Source organism: Salvia hispanica, chromosome 4, assembly GCF_029641045.1.
Source record: "Salvia hispanica isolate PSC_SH4W2 chromosome 4, Shi_PSC_v1, whole genome shotgun sequence".
Taxonomy (NCBI): Eukaryota; Viridiplantae; Streptophyta; class Magnoliopsida; order Lamiales; family Lamiaceae; genus Salvia; species Salvia hispanica.
Genome location: NC_142695.1, coordinates 56,766,083 through 56,782,202, shown reverse-complemented (window position 1 = coordinate 56,782,202; position 16,120 = coordinate 56,766,083). Strand labels below are relative to the sequence as shown.

The 16,120-nt window shown below is 38.1% G+C and overlaps 1 protein-coding gene and 1 non-coding gene across 2 annotated transcripts; both read left to right on the top strand.

Moving 5' to 3' along the window:
- Positions 1 to 332: 332 nt before the first annotated feature.
- On the top strand, positions 333 to 10,977 carry LOC125194017 (callose synthase 7-like). The gene is made up of 42 exons (XM_048092009.2): positions 333 to 561; positions 1,493 to 1,593; positions 1,773 to 1,885; positions 1,983 to 2,070; positions 2,147 to 2,257; positions 2,353 to 2,475; positions 2,594 to 2,683; positions 2,776 to 2,867; positions 2,951 to 3,074; positions 3,184 to 3,321; positions 3,398 to 3,474; positions 3,557 to 3,644; positions 3,716 to 3,835; positions 3,925 to 4,042; positions 4,164 to 4,495; positions 4,572 to 4,624; positions 4,790 to 4,850; positions 4,964 to 5,045; positions 5,131 to 5,180; positions 5,263 to 5,349; positions 5,430 to 5,534; positions 5,614 to 5,708; positions 5,837 to 5,918; positions 5,999 to 6,162; positions 6,243 to 6,366; positions 6,477 to 6,586; positions 6,671 to 6,761; positions 6,840 to 6,991; positions 7,094 to 7,203; positions 7,284 to 7,403; positions 7,497 to 7,565; positions 7,641 to 7,830; positions 7,916 to 8,027; positions 8,100 to 8,222; positions 8,299 to 8,417; positions 8,501 to 8,584; positions 8,684 to 8,796; positions 8,868 to 9,097; positions 9,191 to 9,988; positions 10,070 to 10,120; positions 10,202 to 10,387; positions 10,502 to 10,977. The coding sequence occupies exons 1-42, from the start codon at positions 354 to 356 to the stop codon at positions 10,739 to 10,741; spliced, it is 5,724 nt and encodes a 1,907-aa protein (XP_047947966.1). The 5' UTR covers positions 333 to 353; the 3' UTR covers positions 10,742 to 10,977.
- A 4,885-nt stretch (positions 10,978 to 15,862) lies between these two features.
- On the top strand, positions 15,863 to 15,935 carry TRNAR-ACG (transfer RNA arginine (anticodon ACG)). Its single transcript has one exon. It is a non-coding gene; the product is annotated as a tRNA-Arg (tRNA).
- The last annotated feature ends 185 nt before the right edge of the window (positions 15,936 to 16,120 follow it).

The following is a 16,120-nucleotide window of genomic DNA, read 5'->3' as shown; positions in this document are numbered from 1 at the left end:
GAACCGGCAACGGCGTCGGCGCATCCATCACAATTCCCCTCCTCCTGAAACTTCCTCGTACGCATCAATCAACAATCCACAACACAGCTAGTGCGCTTCTGATTAAACAAAGGCAAAACCCCATAAAGCAAAAACACCCACACTAAGCAAAAGCAGAGCTTTTTCTTTTCCATCACACTCCAAAACAAACACTTCCACTCTCCCTTCACCTTACCCCACATTCTTTCCTTCCTCCCTCAGGAATCAAAAAAGCAGCGCCACAAAAGAATGAATTTTTCCCACTCCTCTTTTTCTCTTTTATATATACACTCGCAAAAGATTCAATTTTTACCATCTCCCTTCGTTGAAAAATCATGGCGAGTTCCAGTGGGACAAAGGGCGAGCTCAGCCCGAGCTTGCCTTACAGGAGGGGGGCCTCGAGGGGCCCCACCATGGTGGACCGCGCCGACGACAGCGCAGCCGTGGACAGCGAGCTCGTGCCGTCGTCGCTGGCCTCCATCGCCCCCATCCTCCGCGTGGCTAATGAAGTTGAGAAGGAGAATCCCCGGGTTGCTTACTTGTGTGAGTAGTCTTTTCTTGCTAATTTGATTGTGATTCTGTGGAATATTATGTCTTTTTTAATGAGTGCATATATTAGAGAATATGCCATGATTTGGAAATTTCAATCATCTACTTATTTGTTGAAGTGGTGTTGCTACTGATTATGTTGTTGGTTTTGGGTGAAATGGACAGTAATGATTAGGATTCTGTGGAATATTTTGGCTTTTTTTTGTTGCTAACAGCATTGATTCCTTAGATTCAGGCGGCCAATGTGGCCCACCCCAGCTCCCCTCAAAGTTTCATGACTGCATATATAAAAGAATATGCCATAATTTATAAATTTCAACCATTATGTTGGAGATTCCAGCCTTTTGTGAGTGTGTGAAGTGTTAAGGAATAGGGAATCTGAAGTGCATCGGCTCTTTTAAGTCCCCGGTCCCTCCGGGGGACCAAGAATGGGAGGAGACCTTTGGTTTATGAAGGAACAATTTTACTTGTTATCCATTTCCCTTTCTTGACTTTTGATGGCCACGTAGTCACCTTGTCACGTGGAGGATCGGTTGCTTATACCTTGATTGCTGATCAAGTTTCTAGTGATGTGGTGTTCTTGGTTGATTCTCTAGTCAAAGAAGAGTGTGGGTTTTAGTATGGGTGTCTAGTTTGTGGTTATAAAGGTGTTGTTTTTAGTAATATTCTGTTTCATTATATATCTCTACTGTTTGGTCGAATCTCTACTGTCCTTTTAAGGAGTTGCATTCCATCTAAAAGCCTCTGGTATGAATGTATGAAGCTAGCTATCTTTCATTTTGTGTGCTGTTCCGCCATTTTTTGGACTAAATCAAGTTCTCCGATTTTAACACTGCATCTAGCTATTGCTTTTACGCGTTTATATCATGCATCGCTGTTTCCTACTTTGACTTCTACTTATTGGTTTCTTGTAACTATGGATCAGGCCGTTTCCATGCATTTGAGAAAGCACACCGGATGGACCCAACCTCAAGTGGGAGGGGCATTCGGCAGTTCAAGACGTATTTGCTGCACAGACTTGAAAAGGTAGGCCTGATGATGTTGGTTTTGGTTTTATTAGATATCAACCCATCTCTCTTTTTACTGGGCACTTTCTACTTTTCTGTATGTGTTTGATACCGTCGTTATTCAACAGATTCTTGTTGCATTTCTGATCATTTTGTTATCTGCTTATTTGTTCATCATTGGATACTGTACGGTTGCAGGAAGATGAAGAGACGAAACCCATACTTGCCTCGAATGATCCCAGAGAAATCCAGAGATTTTATCAGATCTTCTACGAGAAAAACATCCGAGAGGGCCAATATACCAAAAAACCGTAAGCCTCATCTGAAGCTAATCATATACCAAAATAACGTTGGCACATTGTGAATACACACGTTTCGACCTTAATATCGTATTAACTACCTCTACAGGGAAGAGATGGCTAAGATGTATCAAATTGCTACTGTGTTGCATGATGTCCTTATTACTGTTGTACCTCCGGAGAAAGTTGACAATAAGGTTTGGCTTCTGTTGGTTTTGAGTAATTCGGGTCTAATAATTACTCATATTACTCAACTCAAGATGTTAAATGCAGACTCAAAGATATGCCAAAGATGTCGAGGAGAAAAAGGAACAGTACAAGCATTACAACATTCTGCCGTTGTACGCTGTTGGCGTGAAACCAGCAATCATGGAACTCCCCGAGGTTTATTTTATGAAGATTCACATCATTTATGAAACCTTATTATCGAAAGATAAATATGAATTTAAATGACAATTCTTGTTGTATCTGCTAATCAGATAAAAGCAGCACTTAGTGCTATCCAAAGTGTAGATGATCTTCCCATGTTCCAAATGCCTGACGGCGAGGAGAGAAGAGTAGTTGATATTCTCGAATGGCTTTCTTTACGCTTTGGTTTCCAGGTACAGTGGAATGCTCGTTTATCCTTCCAAATGGCTTTCGTTACGTTTTGACTGTTAACTCGCGAGATAGCTGAGATAAGCTGACTTGAGTTTGTTTGGTCTCATGTCGGTGTTGAAGAAAGGGAATGTAGCGAATCAGCGGGAGCACTTGATATTGCTTCTTGCTAATATGGATGTACGGAATAAGAGCCTTCAGGACTATGAACTCGTAAGCGTTTGTTTATTTCTCATTTGCGCGCCTCTTCTTTGTAGCGAACTGCTTCTTATTATCATGCATTTTTCTGTCGAACGGTACTGCAGTTGGATGGCAATACAGTCGAAAAACTGATGGAAAAGGTATTCAAGAATTATCAATCATGGTGTAAATACTTGCACACCGCATCTAATCTGGAGTAAGTTCACTGATTTACATGGCTACGTTATCGCCTAATGCCTTAACAAAGCAACGATTTTAATTTTATCGTTCTTCTTGCAGGTGTCCGTGGGGCGACAGGAGGCAACAGTCACAGCTTCTTTACATTGGACTCTATCTCCTTATCTGGGGTGAAGCTTCAAACCTTCGATTTATGCCAGAATGCCTTTGCTATATTTTTCACCGGGTATGCCTCCATATGCTGTCGGCCCGATGAATCGATAAATCCTTTTGGGATTAGCTGTACATGAATATGAGTTGAAAATAGTGACTCTTTTGTATTTACCGAATCACAGATGGCCCATGACATGTATGGAACTCTATTTAACAATGCTCAGCCTGAAATCGGGGCTACATCTCAGACAGTAGCACCGCAAGGCGAGGAGTCGTTTCTGAGGGATGTCGTGACACCTATATATGAGGTTATGCAAAAGGTAAAGATCTTTCTCTCTATGCTACTTAGCTTATTTCTTTAGTTTTGGTTTGAAACTTTTATCTCTATTCTTGAAGGAAGCTAGGAGAAACAAAAATGGGAAATCAAGCCACTCGGAGTGGAGGAACTATGACGATCTTAACGAATATTTCTGGTTACTTTACTGTCTATTTAGTCGAACTAAACGTGATATCTATGTTATTTGATTCTTGACTTCCTTTTCCCTTTGTTCTTAGGACTGACAAGTGTTTTAAGTTGGGGTGGCCTTGGGATCGGAAAGCTGATTTCTTCGTGCATTCCGATGTAATAAAGCCAGTAAACAAGGTATGCACTGTGTATCATCGTACAAGGCTCAAGTTCGGTTTTTAAAACATGGCATTTTCTCATGTACACAGGAAAATAACAAGGCCGTAGGAAAGAGAAAACCAAAGACAAATTTTGTTGAACTGCGTACGTTTTGGCACCTTTACCGGAGTTTTGACAGAATGTGGATCTTCTTCATATTGGCCCTCCAGGTAATTCAAATTGCTTCTGCTACTTAACTGTTATGGCTTCTTATTAGTCATGATGCGTATGAGAAATTTTCGATACGTGTTCTTATCAGGCTATGATTATCATTGCATGGCATCAACGTATATCCTCAAATGCTCTGTTTGACGATAACGTACTCCAAAGTGTCTCGAGCATCTTCGTCACAGCAGCTATTTTAAATTTTCTACAAGGTAACTTTTTACCCCCTATCCGTCGTGTATGTTTGTGCAGGGCTTTCTCTCATCCTTTCTTGTCTCGAATGCTATTTCCGTTGTAAAATGATTCATAACATGTCTCTGATCTTTTCTCCAGCTATCTTGGATATCGTCCTCAGCTTTAATGCCTGGAGGACCCTGAAATACACTCAGACATTCCGCTACCTTCTGAAACTCGCATTTGCTGCATTTTGGCTCGTAGTCATGCCAATAGCATATTCAAGATCTGTTCAAAACCCAAGAGGGATTATAAGATTCTTCAACACTTTGGGAGGAAATTGGCAGACGCAGTCTCTCTACTACTATTGCGTTGCGATATATTTGGTGCCCAATATACTCTCGGCCATACTATTTTTACTACCTTGTTTGCGGAGATCTATGGAGCGTTCAAACTGGCGCATCATTAGCATCCTAATGTGGTGGTCTCAGGCAAGTAATTAACACTCCTCTTCGTTATAGACAATATCTTGTACGTTTTGAACTAACGGCCCTCCTCATATTCCAGCCAAAGTTGTATGTCGGAAGAGGAATGCACGAAGACATGCTATCCCTTTTAAAGTAAGATAATCGCCTTTTCTCGTTGTACTATCTGTCTTTGGTTTTTGTATTGTTATTTTATGTATGACTTCAAGGACATGCACCTATTAAGAATAACGTGTTCGAAGACTTCTTAGATTAAATCGAGATTGCACCTAACCTTGATGAAAACCTTCTTTTTGCTAGATACACACTCTATTGGGTTACACTGATAATAAGCAAGCTTGCATTCAGCTATTATTTTGAGGTAAGTTGCTTCTATAAATGGGAAGTTATGTTAAAGTTGCTCTTCGAATAATTTTCGTCTTCTCCTAGAGATATGCATTTTCTTGTCTTCACTACCTTTTCATGTTGAATTAGATATTGCCATTGATTCAACCAACATGGATTATCATGAACCTCAAAGTCAGTAGCTATGACTGGCATGAGTTTTTCCCAAACGGTAATAGCATTTCGTTACAAGATATATTCTGTTTTGTGTTGCTTTTGAGGCCCTGGCCTAACTAATCTAGCACGAACCGATGCAGTTACTCACAATTCTGCTGTCGTTATTGCAATATGGGCCCCGGTCGTTCTGGTATGTGATGAGAAACTCTAATCAATGCAATACTTTCTGATAAAAATGGCTTCGACGTTTGAAAATTTTTCTTTGCATACAGGTCTACTTCATGGATACACAAATATGGTATGCGATCTTTGCTACTATCATTGGTGGGATTTATGGAGCCTTCAGTCATCTTGGAGAGGTCAGAGATATTTCAGCTATTTTGTTTGATAAAATAGGAAGCGTATGCTCCAAATTTTAACTCCATGTTTCCAATTGTAGATAAGAACTCTTGGTATGTTAAGGGCAAGATTCGAATCTGTTCCCTCAGCTTTCAGCAGACGCCTCGTTCCATATTCCAAAGACGAAAGCAGACAACACCAGCAGGTATGTAGGTATCTTTGGTCGCTCGGTGCTCCAATGTAAATACATTGTAATAAATTATCGAGAAACTGCTATGGCACAGGATGACACGTTGGAGAGAATAAACATCGCAAAGTTCTCTCAGATGTGGAATGAGTTCATTTTATCCATGAGAAATGAAGATTTAATAAGCCACAGGTATAGTAATGCTTTAGTTTTAACGTGACTTCAACTACGTGGAGTCATCGGAGAAGAAGCTTCTATCTCTATTCTGTCATAAAGACGTTTTAACACGATTCATGAAAAATTCCATAATCAATTTCCAGGGAGAGAAACCTGCTGCTTGTGCCATATTCATCGAGTGATGTATCTGTCGTCCAGTGGCCTCCTTTCTTGCTCGCTAGCAAGGTAAGAATATGTCTAATTTATACTCCACGTCTTAACTTTTAACGCACTTTTAGCACGACTCATTGTCTTACTATTGATAGATTCCAATAGCATTGGACATGGCTAAAGATTTCAAGGAACGGGAAGATGCTGACCTCATCAGGAAAATCAAGAACGACGATTTCATGTATTTTGCAATAATCGAATGCTATGAGTCGTTGAGGGACTTGCTTCTCGCTCTTCTGCAAGATAAAGGGGATAAGAAGTAAGTCTATTATCAGTTTTGCTTGTTTCATTTCGATCCTTCTAACACAAGTTGCTTGTATTGTTTGTTCACCACTCTAGAATCATATTGCAAATTTGTCAAGAAGTCGAAAACAGCCTCCAACAGAAAAGATTCTTGAAGAAATTCAAGATGAGTGGACTACCAATGTTGAGTGATAAGTTGGATAAATTTCTAAACCTACTAGTAAGTTACACCACTAATTTTCAAGTTTTATTTTATATTTTGTTGAAGCAATATCGATATTGCATGTCTCTTGCTAATGCTATATACTGTTTTATTTTTTGAATCGGAAGATGGAAGACCACGAGGATGATGATATAGAGTTATATCGGTCTCAGATCATCAACAAACTCCAAGATATTGTAGAGATCATCATTCAAGATGTCATGGAGAATGGGCACGAGTATGTCTATCCGAAAATTCCCACTATCCGCTAACATACTAGTTATTTTCAAAAGTTTGATAGTTATCGAAATTTTTTGCGTAGAGTGCTGGCATTCCATCAAGATGAAAGGAAAGAACAGAAGTTCGAAAGGGTAAACATCGACCTCTTGCAAAGTGGGCCCTGGATGGAGAAGGTATTGGTGGTTTCGAAGATTAATTCTCTCCTGTGCTTTTCGCTCCCATCTTTAATTGTTTCACATTCTGTTAAACAGGTTGTCAGGCTTCATTTACTGTTGACTGTGAAAGAATCAGCAATCAATGTGCCAATGAATTTGGAAGCTCGTAGGCGGACTACTTTCTTTGCGAACTCTTTATTTATGATCATGCCAAACGCGCCTAAAGTTCGCAACATGCTCTCTTTCAGGTCAGTTATCAAATGGCTGATTACTCGTCTTTTCAAGTTTCTCTCGTTTCACATTTCACTACATTTTCTTACATGTTGCTAAATGTTACCGTGTTTGTTCAGTGTTTTGACTCCTTATTACAAAGAGTCCGTCCTTTATTCAACCGACGAGCTCAACAAAGAAAACGAGGATGGTATTACAACCCTGTTTTATCTTCAGAAAATATATCCCGGTGAGTATTAAGTTTATCGTTTTCGTATAATATCTGAGATGGTTCACTAAACTCTTCTATTCTTCTTAACCATTGTGAAGATGAGTGGAAAAACTACGAGGAGCGAATCATGGATCCTAAATTCGATGCTGCCAATAAAGACCGTTTAGAGTTGGATCGTCAGTGGGTGTCTTACAGGGGCCAAACACTCGCCCGTACAGGTCAGAAATTTATAAATGCTAGTATTTCTGAACATTGTTTTATGTCTATATTAATTTTTTTGTTTCTCTTTTCGGGGGTCGTTGAATCACCAGTGAGAGGAATGATGTATTACCGCGAGACTTTGGAGCTTCAGTGTTTTCTGGATTTTGCTGATGATAATGGTTGGTTGAGACTTTCTATAGTTAAGTTTTCTAGTATGTTGCTTTTAGTGATAAATATTTTCATATTCTTGGCAGCCATATTTGGTGGATACCGGGCAATCGATGTAAAGCACAGGGACTACCGAATCCTCAAGGAAAAAGCAGAAGCTCTAGCCGACATGAAGTTCACTTACGTTGTATCTTGTCAGGTTTACGGGAACCAGAAAAAATCTAGTGATGCACATGACAGGAGCTGTTATGTCAATATTTTGAATCTTATGTTGGTGTAAGTTGAAGACTTAAACTCGTTTGCAATTGAGTGTCCGCGTCTATTTGAGTATGATCTGTTGACAGTATTTCGAAATTTCAAGGTATCCATCGCTACGGATTGCTTATATAGATGAGAGAGAGGAGACTATTGGCGGGATGACGAAAAAGGTTTACTATTCCGTTCTGGTCAAGGGAGGCGAGAAGCTGGATGAGGTATACGATTAACCTTAACACCGGTCATACCTATATGTCATCTGGTCTAATAGTCATGCATTGCGATTCCAGGAAATTTATCGTATCAAGCTTCCCGGTCCCCCTACAGAAATTGGCGAAGGCAAGCCGGAGAATCAAAATCATGCTATCATTTTTACTCGGGGGGAAGCCTTGCAAACCATAGACATGAATCAGGTCTGTAATCTCTCTCCCTTTCCTCTTTTCGGATTTACCTACATGAGCGAGTAAGTATCTGATTATGTTTCAACAGGACAACTACTTCGAAGAGGCTTTCAAAATGCGCAATGTTTTGGAGGAGCTTTTGACGACTCATCATGGAGATCGAACACCAACGATATTAGGACTAAGGGAGCACATTTTCACAGGAAGGTCTGTATTTGCATTTTGAGGACTAAAGCAAAATACTGTACATATAACAGTATATGAATATGCTTACATTTTCCTTTGATCAGTGTTTCTTCACTAGCTTGGTTCATGTCCAATCAAGAAACCAGTTTCGTGACGATCGGTCAAAGAGTTTTGGCGAACCCCCTAAGGTAAATCTGCAGCTGCGTATTCGTTAGTCTTCGAATCATATTTTGGTTGAACATGTCGTGCAATTTGCTAACCATTGCTTTTTCCTTGTTATTTTGTAGGGTAAGGTTTCATTACGGACATCCTGATATTTTCGATAGAATCTTCCACTTGACAAGAGGAGGCATAAGCAAAGCTTCGAAAACGATAAACTTGAGTGAAGACATATTCTCTGGTACTATCAACTCGACGCTCATCTGTGAATATGTTACAATTTCTAATGTTTGATCGAGCTACCAATTTCAGGCTACAATTCGACACTTAGAAGGGGATACGTCACGCATCACGAATATATTCAAGTAGGCAAGGGACGAGACGTTGGCATGAATCAGATATCTCTTTTCGAGGCGAAGGTTGCAAATGGCAACGGGGAGCAGACTCTTAGTCGAGATGTCTATCGGCTTGGACATCAGTTTGATTTCTACCGTATGCTGTCGTTCTACTTCACCACAATTGGCTTTTACTTCAGTAGCATGGTATACGAGTTCAATTATTTGTCGAATGATACACATCGTGCATTAAGGCTTCTCTCGCTCTGATACCAAAGGCTGTTTCGTAATTTCTTTCAGGTTACCGTGCTTACAGTCTATGTTTTCTTATACGGAAGATTATACATGGCGTTGAGTGGATTGGAAAGGCGTATATTGAGGGATCCGTCCGTTCATCAGAGCAAAGCGCTTGAAGAGGCTTTGGCTTCACAGTCTTTCTTTCAGCTAGGCTTGTTGCTCATTCTACCCATGGTGATGGAAATAGGCCTCGAACGAGGTTTTCGCAACGCTATTGGTGATTTTATCGTCATGCAGCTCCAGCTAGCGTCCGTGTTCTTCACGTTTCAGCTTGGAACGAAAGCACATTATTTTGGCAGAACGCTTTTACACGGAGGCTCCAAGTACCGAGCCACAGGCCGTGGTTTTGTCGTCTTTCACGCCAAATTTGCCGATAACTACAGGTTGTATTCGCGTAGCCACTTTGTGAAAGGGCTGGAGCTTTTCATATTGTTGATCCTTTATGAGGTCTACGGGCACGCTTCCAGCAGCTCGTCGCTGTACCTCTTCATCACGTTTTCAATGTGGTTCCTCGTGGCGTCCTGGCTGTTTGCTCCGTTCGTATTCAATCCGTCTGGTTTTGAGTGGCAAAAGACGGTAGATGACTGGACGGATTGGAAGAGGTGGATGGGGAACCGTGGTGGCATTGGGATCGCGCCTGATAAAAGTTGGGAATCGTGGTGGAACGAAGAGCAGGAACACTTGAAGTACACGAACCTACGTGGTAAACTGCTTGAGATTCTCCTCTCGTTTCGATTCTTCATCTACCAATATGGGATTGTCTATCACCTCAAGATATCACAGGGCAACGACGACTTCCTGGTAAGAACATCGCTCTGTTCACGATATTTCGTTTCATGGATTTTTCTACATTTGCTCATCGTTCCATTCGGTTTTGTGTAGGTTTATGGACTGTCTTGGTTTGTTATGGCAACTGTGCTTCTGGTACTAAAGGTATGCTTCGTTACTTGATTCGTTGCCTTAAATCGATACGTTCTGTTTATGCTAAGATAGTTGTCGTCCGTTTTGGAACAGATGGTGTCAATGGGGAGGCGAAAATTTGGAACCGATTTTCAGCTGATGTTCAGGATTTTGAAAGCACTTCTGTTCCTCGGATTCGTGTCAGTGATGACCGTTTTATTCGTGGTGTGTGGCCTAGTCGTGGGCGATATTTTTGCTGCCATTTTGGCCTTCATGCCCACCGGATGGGCCCTTGTTCTGGTAAGCACGCTCTACGCGTGTTTCCTCTTGCCCCGGAGCTTGTGTTTCGAAGTTATGCATATTTGTGATGAGGTTTTGCATTGTATATCTCATGTATGAGCCATGGTTGTGCAGATTGCTCAAGCATGCAGGCCGTGTTTGAAACGAATCGGGGCGTGGGACTCGGTGAGGGAGTTGGCTCGGGCGTTTGAAGCAGTGATGGGGATGGTGATCTTCATGCCCATCGTGGTGCTGTCGTGGTTCCCCTTCGTGTCCGAGTTCCAGACGCGTCTCCTCTTCAACCAAGCCTTCAGCCGAGGCCTCCAGATTTCGATGATATTGGCAGGGAAGAAAGACAAGGCGGCCTTCACTTGATCATCGTTATCGTTAGGGATGTCAATCGGGCTAGCTCATCGGGTTTCGGGTCTGCCCTCGTTGGGTTTCCATGTTTCTGCCTAGGGCAACACATTCTTGTGTTGATTATTTTCTGTATGGGAAAATCTTGTAGATGTTAGTTATCTATAATCAAGTTGTAGCACTCTTACTTAGGTGAAATATACATATACAAGTTTGTACATTCTTCACTTAATTAGATCGTATAAATTATACTATCTCTGCGCCCAAAATTTTGACACAGTTTATCATTTCGGTCCGTCCTTGAAAATTTGACACACTTCACTTTTACCATTTTTTGTAGTGGACCCCATATTCTACTAACTCATTCCTAAAAACATTTTATTATGAAACTAATACTTTAAAAGTAGGACCCACATCCTATCAACTTTTTCAATTCACTTTCTATTACATTTCTTAAAACCCGTGCCGGGTCAAAATGTGTCAAAATTTGAGGGACGGAGGTAGTAAACTATAATGAAGATGTTTTATCTATTTGATTTTGATGAATTGTATTTTGTGGCTGCTTTTTGTTTATATCTTGTCTTATTTTTGTTTAGTGTCTCCAACTTTGAGCGTTTAAAAATGTCTCAAACTCATGTTTTCTTTTACCATAATAGCAAACGATATTCAAAAAATAATCACATTTGTGGATGACAGTTTTAACGTGATATTGGTAAAGTAAAAGATACTATAGAAAAAAAAAGATAAAATAAAAGAGGGAAAAAGAAAAGTAAATGTGAGTGATGAAAAAGTAAGAGAGATAAGAAGAAAAAGTAGATAAAGTATGAGAAATTTTCATTTTCGAAATGAGACTACTATGCACGCTCTAAAATGACCAAATGAGATTGTTTTTTTTGGACGGAGTGAGTATATAGTACTAGTATATTATTCATGTAGTAATCAAATTGACATAAATATATTTTAGTAAAATGTTGCTTTCAAATAAATGAAACGCCGAATTATATGGAATAATGGTATGTGAAAGCGGCTATATTAATAATAGAAAGACAGCCAACGCCAAAATTCAAGATTTGGATACTGTATTTATATACCTAATTGAAAAGACTAATATTATAATTTAATTATTTGTCTTTGTTAGGTAGAAAAATTTTCCTCCTCTTTATCATTATCATGTTCATTATCTTCATATAATATTACTATTATTCCTGATGGCTATTTCACATTTCACACCTAATGATCAGCATCAAAATATCTATCTATTCTTTTTTATTACTCCCTCAGTCCTACAAAAGATGTTACACTTGTAATATGACACGAAATTTTAGAAGGTTTTGTTTTATATGTTAAATGAAGAGAGAAAATATAATTTTTATATTCATATGAGAGAGAATTTTTTCCAAAAAGGAAAATATGACATCTTTTATGGGACGGATGAAGTACTTATATAATTCCCAAACCATAAAAGAATGAGTCACATATAAAAAAATACTAATAATAAAGTTAACAAACTAAGACATATAGTTACATACAATTATAAAGTGAACAAACTGTACATGATTGATGCTAATAATTACATGTCATATTATAAGCTCTCTAATTTCTCAAGATAAAAGCCCTATTAAATTCATAATTTTTTTCTCAATATAAAACTGTGAAAATTTTCTGTCTCATCTTAACAAACAAACGCACACATCCATGTGGATGTGTGTGTGAAAATGGACAATGTAGTGAATAGTTTTATCAGCGTGCCTTAGATGTTGGTCTACCTCACACCATACAAATCAAATAAACTATTTTTGTGATATTTTGTAATTTTCCCACAACCTCAGCTTCAAGAATTAACCTTCATGTCCACCACGTTTACAAACTCCAAATTTTGCATCTCTACAAAACTACATCAATTAGAGACTTTAAAAACTTTAATTAGTAAACAACATCAATTAGCGGAATATAAGTCGTTTAAAAACCTTATATTTTAAAAGACTTTTACGCAAAAAAGTCGTTTAAATAGCATAATAATTTCACGAAGAATGTTTGATTTTGTAAAACTTTATACTAATTCACAATTAGGGTTCATGATGAATTCAATGCTGCATTTATTTTTACCATTAAAATCGTCAAATTTTGATATTTTGTGTGAATCGTCATGCACAATCTTTTATCAACACCTCAAAACATAAGGAAAAATACCGTTTCAAAATTCCAAACTCAAAATATGCAATTTTTTACCATTAAAACCGTTAATTTTTGATATTTTGCGTGAATCGGCATGCAAAAACTTCTATCAACACCTCAAAACATAACAAAAAATACCGTTTCAAAATTCCAAACTCAAAATATACACCATACAGACCCTACCAAAACAAATTTCTTCGCCCAAGATTGATCACTAGCTAGGTTTAATTAGCACTCCCTTCCATCAATATAGCTACAAATATTAGCATATCATCAATATAGCCATAAATAAACATCATTTTCGGCATCTCAATTACTTGCTAGGGATGATCTCTACTTTTTTTTCCCAAATAAAATAAAATAAAATAAAATACAGCTAGTCCATATATATCATCACCACCTTGTATCCTCCGTTACTAAGCAAAGTAGCCTAAAATTCCCAAATCCAAACAACCTAATTTTTCATCAATCTCCAAAATCATCTCCAAAATCAAGAAAATGGGGAAGAAATCAAAGCAATCATCATCTCCATCAACAAAGCAAGAGAAAAAGCAACAAAGCAACAACACCTTGATGAAGATGTTGAAGCCCAAAGTGTTCATCACGGACTCATCCAACTTCAAGAGCCTCGTCCAACAACTCACCGGAAACGAGGCCTCCTCGTCTCCGCCTCCGAGGATCAACTCCTCCGCCTCTCCTCCTCCGGTCCATGCATACCGGGACGTGTCGTTTGACTCGTCTTGCTTCAGCACGCCGCTGGAGGGGTCCCCGGATTTGAGGCCGCTCGATTGCTCGGATTATTATGGGCTCGATTTCGCGTCGGAGGTTGTGGATTTGGAGGAGATTTTGATGGGGATAGATTCCATCAATTATTCCAATTTTAGTGGTTTTGATTCTTGCTCTTATGCCAATATCCAGCAAGAGTTTTGCACGTATGATTATGATTTTTCCGGCTTGATTTGATCATGATCGTGATCATGGACATGTATATATGTATATGGCTTATAATATATGTATATATGTGTGTATTTTGTATTATGGTATGTGTAGATGAAGCTAGTAGGAGATTAGGGTTGTAAGATTTTGTATATTTTGATACATATTGATAATAAATAGTTTATTGTGAATAGTTTTTTTTTTCCATATTATTTGTGAATTAGTTTGTTATTGTAACTTATGTTTGTTTATATGTATGTTTATTTTGAAGGCTTATTTATTGATATACTGAAAAGCAAGGATATTGAAGTGAAGATGTGTTATCACATGCAACAACATGATGTTTTTCAAAATCTCATACTCCCTCCGTCCACGAAAATTCATCCCGATTTGACCGGGCACGGGTTTTAAGAAATGTAAAGGAATGTGAGTTGAAAAAGTTGGTGGAATGTGGGTCCTACTTTTAAAGTATTAGTTTTATAATAAAATGTGAGTAGGAATGAGTTAGTTGAATATGAGGTCCACTACCAAAAATGGTAAAAGTGAAATGGGACAAATTTTAGGGGACGGACGGAAATGGAAAAATAGGACAAATTTTGGTAGACAGAGGGAGTACTGTAAATTTGTAACTCATTGCATAATTTGTTGTTGGAAACTTGGAAATGGTTTTGTTTGTTGGTGTGTGTTGCACAAAGTGAAACACTAATAAAATAAAATAAATGAAAAAATATTAGAGGATGCAAAAATGAGTGATCACTCATTTTGATGGGAAATGCTTGTCCACATGAATATCAAATTTGCTACGTAGTTTGTACAACAAGTTAATCAAAATGTCAATTAGTAAAAAAACTTGTTATATTCAAGAAACGTCAAGGAAGGAGGAAATTTTTTTAAATAGCTATGTTTTTCTTTATTAGTGAAATAAAGCAATAGCCATAGACTTACAAGAACGCCCTTCGGAAAAATTATTCGCGTACTTACTTTGATGGAAAAATACACGAACCAGATCGAAACGTGTATGCGAGTGCAAATTCACAAGTTTATGTTCTAATTTAAGCTCCGGAGAAGAGTATTTGGTAAAAAAAATTTATATAAAAAACAATGAATGAAGTATCAGGTATTTCTAGGGTTGGGGAAAAATACCGAAATACCGGCCTTATTGTGTCGAAAAAAATACCGAATTTTCGGTATACCGTGACTTTCGGCACGGTATGATACCTTATCGAAAGATTCCGGTAAGGTAACAATATGAATTTTCAAATACCGCGGTATACAGTTGCACACCGAAATTTGGTATATACCGTAAATTAAGGTATATACCGTAAACTATATATACCACAAAAATATAAACACAATTATATATAAAATATATTTTTAAATTATAAAATCTATTGTGAAATATAAATATAATTATGAATAAATTATATTTAATTTATTTTTAAAACTATAAAATATAAATAATATTCTAAATACTCTAATTTTCTATTTTAATTGATGTTAAAAGTCAGGTATACCGAACTTCGGTACGGTATCAGTATGGAAATTCGTCATACCGAAAATAAGGTATACCGAAAACTTTGGTAAGGTAAATGTATGACTTTTTCGTATACCGCATTTACGGTAAGGTATACGGTATGGTGGTTTCGGTAAGGTATACCTTACCTACCACCCCTAGGTATTTCATTTTTTTGGTAAAATAGCTCGAATTTGAGGAGTAAGATCAATCCTTTCATATATATTACTACCTCCGTCCACCCAAAATTTGCTACACTTTGACTCGACACGGGTTTTAAGAAATGTAATGGAAAGTGAGTTGAAAAAGTTGGTGGGATGTGGGTCATACTTTTAAAGTATTAGTTTTATAATAAAACGTGAGTAGGAATGAGTTAGTGGAATATGAGATCCACTACCAAAAATAGTAAAAGTGAAGTGTATCAAATTTTCAGAGACGGACCGAAATGGTAATATGTATCAAATTTTCAGGGACAGAGATAGTATATTAAAACATCGCTGAAAAGAAGCAACAAGGACTCTGTGGCCCAATGGATAAGGCGCTGGTCTACGGAACCAGAGATTCTGGGTTCGATCCCCAGCAGAGTCGTTTTCTTTTTTCTACCTATGAATTATTGGTTTATTTTTTGAATCTTCATTTATTTATTTTCTTAATTCATTATTATTGAATCTTCATTTATTTTCAACCAACTATTATTTAAAGGGATATTGACATCTAATATCACGAAACTTTCAAAAAGTTGGGTTTTCCCATGAACTTTAAAATTAGCAAAT

What these genes read in the sequence shown, in the direction of transcription:
- LOC125194017 (XM_048092009.2), top strand. Translation starts at nt 354, where the DNA reads ATGGCGAGTTCCAGTGGGACAAAGGGCGAGCTCAGCCCGAGCTTGCCT. An exon ending in GTGGGCCCTGGATGGAGAAG is followed by an intron (nt 6,762 to 6,839) that starts GTATTGGTGGTT and finishes TCTGTTAAACAG; the next exon opens with GTTGTCAGGCTTCATTTACT. An exon ending in TCTTCAGAAAATATATCCCG is followed by an intron (nt 7,204 to 7,283) that starts GTGAGTATTAAG and finishes ACCATTGTGAAG; the next exon opens with ATGAGTGGAAAAACTACGAG.